Source organism: Dendrobates tinctorius, unplaced genomic scaffold (assembly GCF_039654945.1).
Source record: "Dendrobates tinctorius isolate UK_male_01 unplaced genomic scaffold, ASM3965494v1 ptg000147l, whole genome shotgun sequence".
In the NCBI taxonomy this organism is placed as follows: Eukaryota; Metazoa; Chordata; class Amphibia; order Anura; family Dendrobatidae; genus Dendrobates; species Dendrobates tinctorius.
In genome coordinates, this window is record NW_027361814.1 from 7,384,920 (window position 1) to 7,390,919 (window position 6,000).

Below are 6,000 nucleotides of genomic sequence, written 5' to 3' on the forward strand. Positions count from 1 at the left end.
GGGGTCGGGTTTCGGACGAAACTCCGACTTTTTTTGCCCTAGTCGGACCAGTTTCATCCGACTCAAATTTTGTTTCATTCGGGTTTCACAAAACCCCGATCCGACCAAAGTCGCTCAACTCTACTTATCACCTTTTACTTCTGACAGTTGAAATGAAAACCTGACTATCAGGGCTTGTCCCAAAATGATCCTGTCCAAAAAATTCCTGCACAGTAATAGTCTCTAGAATGAGACCCCCATGCCCAAAATATTTAGTTTGCCTTCATCTTTTTTTCTTCTTGCTTTGTTTAATTTTGCACATAGCTCTGGTTGAGTCGTGAAGTCTGTCGTATGATATGACCACCATATGCTTCTACCACATACTTGACCGGTAAGTTAAAGGGGTATTCTCATCTCCAAGATCCTATCCCAATATGTAGTAGGTGTAATAATAATATTCGCAAATATCTCCAAATAGAAATGTAGCATATTTCTTCTGATTTTCTATGTCTCTTTCCTCATGTGCAGAACCTTAGGCATCCATGGTTACGGCCACTAGCAACTAGTTAACTGTCACTATATCAGAGATCGTAACCATGGATACCTAAGGTCCTGCAATTCCTGCACATGAGGAAAGAGCGAATCAGAAGAACAATACTATATTATAATTGATGGTATTTGCTAATATTATTATTACACCTTCTACATATCGGGATAGGATATTGGAGATGGGAATACCCCTGTAATTACTACTGAAGGAAGTGTCCAGTATTGAGGAAAGATAAGCACTGACTGGTCTTTTATTATTTAGGATTTAGGTAAGGCTGTGAAATGCCAAGTTGTTAAAATGTATTATATTTAGAAACAATATTTATTTTATGTCTGGGACATATTGAACCATTGATGACATATTGGCAATACCCCTTTAAAAGGTCCAGGCAAGAATCGATCATGGATCATTAGTAATAATGGACATTTTAGTAAACCTGTCAAAATGCTTCATAATAAAAGTTCGGTATTGTCGGAGGTGTGACTTAGATGTTTTCAGGCTCATATCTTGCTGCTTGGAGTGACTGGGAACCAGTTTAGGAAGTTTCCCCACACGATAAAGGTACTTGGGCAATTGAACATTTTGCCCTCTCCATAACCTAATCTCATTCTAGTACATAATATTGGATCATGTATCTGTGGTTTTTTTTAACATTAATGCATTTAAATACAACAAACCTTTCAGGAAAAACCCCACAACTGCAACAATTCCATGTATTTTTATTTTCAGTTAAGTCTTGTAGCATAACTGCAGCTCAGCCCCTTCATGTATAAATTGCTATTAACTAACCATCCATTCCTGACCACTGGTTTATTAGTTTTCCTGATTTCCCTTTAATCTCCGCTCCTCCCAAATTTTTTAAAAAGTTTTCTAAAATTTGTCATTTCTCAAACCTTAAACAGAGCAGAGCAGGAATGAATGTGTCGCATGGATTTATGTCTTTTTACATCAATTAAGGAATTTGCTCCTAAGATCTTGTGGGGGCATCACAACACAGAACCAGACCCCAATCAGAGGACTATAAAACTTTCACACTCCTTATCTTTGAACTGTTCCAATATTTATGACCATAACTGTCCATCACTCTCCCATAATGATAGTTCTGCTTCACGTCCCTTGTCTTATCTAATGCATTATTCCTGTGCTGTACATAAATATGTGATTCTTCAGATGTTGTATTAGTCAATGCCTGATGAAGAGACCTGAGTAGTCTCGAAAGCTTGCAATGTATTACCATCTTTTCATTTAGCCATTAAAAGCTATCAACCACTGAGGATTCTCCATTCTGAATATTTCTCAATCCTTAAACAGACATTCACACAATCATTGAATAATGAAGGAGACCCAAGAGGGATTTCACTAATGGACAGGATTTAAGCGTCACGATGAAAAAGCTGATATATCATTTTTTTTGGAAGATACTGATGTCATACAGGAAAATATATGTGAAACAAGGGGCGCGTACTGCTGCATGGAGTCCAGCATGGGTAATTAACCATCAGATTTTATTATCCCCCCTATGTTCCCTACTTTGTGGATAGACCTTTTTATCATGTTTAAGATGGCACTGGCATTGCATATGATTATGAGGATTCACTTATATGGCACTTTACCATGATATGTACGTTTTATAGGGTGGTGTTTCTTGCTGGACCATGTCACAGTGCGCTGTAGTTTTACCGGTGCACCTGGACCTTCACCATCTGCTCTCTGTTTATGGTTATCACATGAAGTAAATAATTGTAGTCCTTTTTGTACTTAATAAAATATCTTTATATCTAATGAAAATATGCAGACTTGTGGTTATGGCTTATAGGCTCCATTGTTGTTTGTGTATTTCTCAGGAAAATATACGTGTACATATCTCCCCTTAGTCCAAATTGCTGACTTTTAGTTTTGATATTTGCTTTCATACAGAGCCCACGTGAGGCATCCTACCCTACAGCCATCGCATTGCTTCCCTGGATTCAGCATGTGAATTAGGCATTGGAGATACATAGTGGTAACAAATGTAATATGCACTTGAGACTTAGGGGTTAAAAATGTAGCCTACAGGTCCCATCTATGCACTATGTACTATGCCTAAATCTACTAGATCAAAGGCATGTTGAAAATATTTTGGAAACCCATAGTAATATTTTGATCTATGGTTGTCCTGTTGACCTACTGGACCTATCTAAATGCAGGGTTCTCGTAATGAAGTCAGCAATTCAATAACAAAGTCAACACTGCTCCATCAGTAACAATCAAGACGCAAGTGACTGATCTACAAAAAGCACATAAGAGCAGACTCACTTTGTTCTAGTAAAAACGATGTTACTTTGGGCTCCGAATATCAACCCAACCGATACCACATCTGATCACTTTACCTCCATGTTTCTAATGTTCTCAAGTCTTTATATAGGAAGGGAATCAAGTCCCAGCACAGAATCATATACAACCACCCAGAGATTCAAGGCATTCCCATCTTGTACATTTATATGCCAGAAATGTCTGATAGTTTGTGGGTTCCTCCGCTGGGACCTGAGAGATGCCTGCACATGCGCAGCTTTCGCTCTCCAGTTATTCGTTTGGGAGTTCCAGAAATTGCAGAAACAAGTGTGACGGGGATACACCTTTCAGTAAAAGCTCTAAAAAAAAAAAAAGGAAGCCAACACAACGTTATCCCCACTTGTCACTCATTTTGTGCGTTGATTGTTTAGAATTGTGTTAGGGTTTATTAGAAACTAAGCATTTAGAAAAATATTTAAAAAAATGCTCATTATTGATTAGGTTTTGAAAATCTGATAAAAATATGTCATTCAACCGATCTGTACCAAATATTAGACTTTATGTATGTCTTTACTGGATAATGCTGCTTGCTTATACGCAAGTACAGAATGAGCGTACAGAACTCTATATACTAGGAACTAGAGGGACAGGTGGGGTGCGGGACCCCGGTGCTCGGTGCCAGGGGATGCCAACAAGCAGCTAAGCCATTCACACAGGCTTTATCAGCCAGCATTGTCTAGGTGGCCATGATCCCTGAAGTCTGCGAATTAGGATCAGATATTCCAGGATACATTTTGGAAGGGATAAGAACATATAAAATTAATTTCCAATCATTTACACAAAGCTTTCAACCCCCAATCAACTACTTTTAAGCAAGCAGATAAGTATTTTCATTTATTCTTTTTTTTTTTCAAGGAAACTCTACACAAGTTAGATAAAATATTAAAAGATGTTGTAGAACCAAATGTGAAGAGCTCTGCACCCGTGATGTCTTACATGGGACAGCGAAACAGGATACGCAAACATTATGGCACCAAAAATTGCCAAATTCAGCTGCTACTCTTACTTAAAAGCCTTTCATATACAGACTGTGAGATAGATATATATATATATATATATATATATATATATATTACTTACACTTGCAGTCTTGAATTCAACAGACCATGTATCTATATAGATATATAGAACAAATACTATATATATATATATATATATATATATATATATATATATATATATATATATACACACACACACAAACACGAGCACACATATATAAATGTATGGTCTGTTCAATGAAGACTGCATCTGTAAAAGGATTTTTGGGGTCTAGGATCCTCTAGTGGTAACTTGTAAGTATGACACGTGATATGGAATTATGAAAACTAAATGTTATTAACATTTCAAAGAATAATAAGAACAAGAAGTGTTTCCTGAATTGCAAAATTATTTTTAACTTGCAGTGAATTTTCGGTTACCCATGAAATGCATAAAACTGATTAATTAAACCCAATCCTAATCGCTAGTAATACACTCAGCAAAAAAAAGGAGATGAGCTGAAACACAGAGTGTGTCCCTGACAAATAGTTTAATTTTGTGGGCTCCCATTGCACACATCACAGTGTTCCTTCCCTGTGTGATACCAAGTAGCGGCTGACTTCCTCAAGAAATTTACTGGGGAGCTGTTATCTGCAAAGTACAGATGTAGCAGAGCTCAGTTTGTCATAAAACACAGCTCAAGATGCTTTCTTATTACTGTACGAGGGTAGCTAAGTCCACCGCTCTGTCTTTACTTAGTGCAAAGCAAACACCTAATGAAAAATTCAGCTCTGCTACATGAATTTCCAATAATTAATATAAAGCTATCTAGCCTCCAAATAACTCCTTTTAACCAAGCAAATTATGTATATATATATATATATATATATATATATATATATATATATATAGTATGTATATATATATATTAGAGTTTAAGAGCTGTATTTTAAATTCTATGTCTAATCTGTATCTAATGCATAAAGTTCCCCCACTTCTAAATATGCAATCGATTTACTTTTAAGCATTCATTAATATAAACATTGTCTTTATTCCTATATATTGATTTGTTTATTGATTTTTTTTTCTATATTTGATCTTTTCATGTAACTGCTTGGAGATGATTTAGAAGTGATTTATTAATATACAAGCTTCCAACTCAAATGACTTGTTTGCATCCAATGGTAAAAAAAAAATGGCACAATATAGTGTAGAAATGAAAGTTACATTTATGAGAACCATGATATGACCCATCTATATTGCAGAATTTACGATAATTGATATTTATGATACATTTAGCTGTTATACTGCAAATCATGCACATTTAGACTAAGGGGGAATTTTACCTGCCCATTTGCCAAAGGAAACTGGTGAACGGCAGGCTCTGGTGCAGTGGGCACTGACATCAAAGGTAGGAAAGGGTCGCATGGGACTTGCCAGGCAGGTACCCCTTGTAGCAGAGGAGCAGGGTGAGGGCAGGATACAATAAATGGAGGGGGCACTGCACCTATCCGGAACACACCAGGTGTTTCCGGGATCATACAAATCCAGGGAGCTGGTTCAGCATTCACCGGCCAGAGAAAGGGCTGTCGCTTGATTCTTGAAACGGGGAGCATCCTACATCTTATATATCCAACTGCAAAAAGATTTTGCCTCCCTCAGAATAGGGCTGGACTAGGGATGCCACCACGCTTCCCCTTATCCCGTAATGGAAGTCTCCAGTAGTGATTGTGCCTCTAACATCCAGGTGCCAGTAAGAGCAGAAGTCCTGCATGTCTCTCTGCTGTATGCAAGAGAACTGGGAAATAAGACTTCAGTGCTCAGTAGCCAGGCAGGCAGTCTCCTCCTTCCACATCTCAATGAGCAATTCTCCCCCTCCCTGCTACCTTGCACGCACATCATACTACTGATGAGTATCACATCCCACACTCCATCCTGTCCGCATCCTTAACACGACACGGCAGGTGTAAGATAAAACTGTCAGAAGTAGATAATACGACTGCACGCTGGTTGTTATCCATCATATGTGGATGCTGGAAATTCATCACAGCACAGAGTCTTGTTCGAAAAATTAGCAGGTTTAGCATTTCACTAAATGTGAAAAGCGTGATCCGTTGAAAAAAAGTTATTATCTATTCACAGGATGTGGACCTGATCGG

At 37.7% G+C, this 6,000-nt stretch overlaps 1 protein-coding gene across 1 annotated transcript in view; it reads right to left on the bottom strand.

Annotated features, from left to right (window-relative positions):
- TCERG1L (transcription elongation regulator 1 like) overlaps nt 1-5,635 on the bottom strand; it is a 333,546-nt gene extending 327,911 nt beyond the window's left edge. Inside the window, exon 1 of the mRNA XM_073546380.1 lies at nt 5,188-5,635. Coding sequence (XP_073402481.1) covers nt 5,188-5,457 — 270 coding nt within the window. The 5' untranslated portion in view covers nt 5,458-5,635. The remainder of the gene's footprint in view (nt 1-5,187) is intronic.
- Nucleotides 5,636-6,000: the final 365 nt, after the last annotated feature.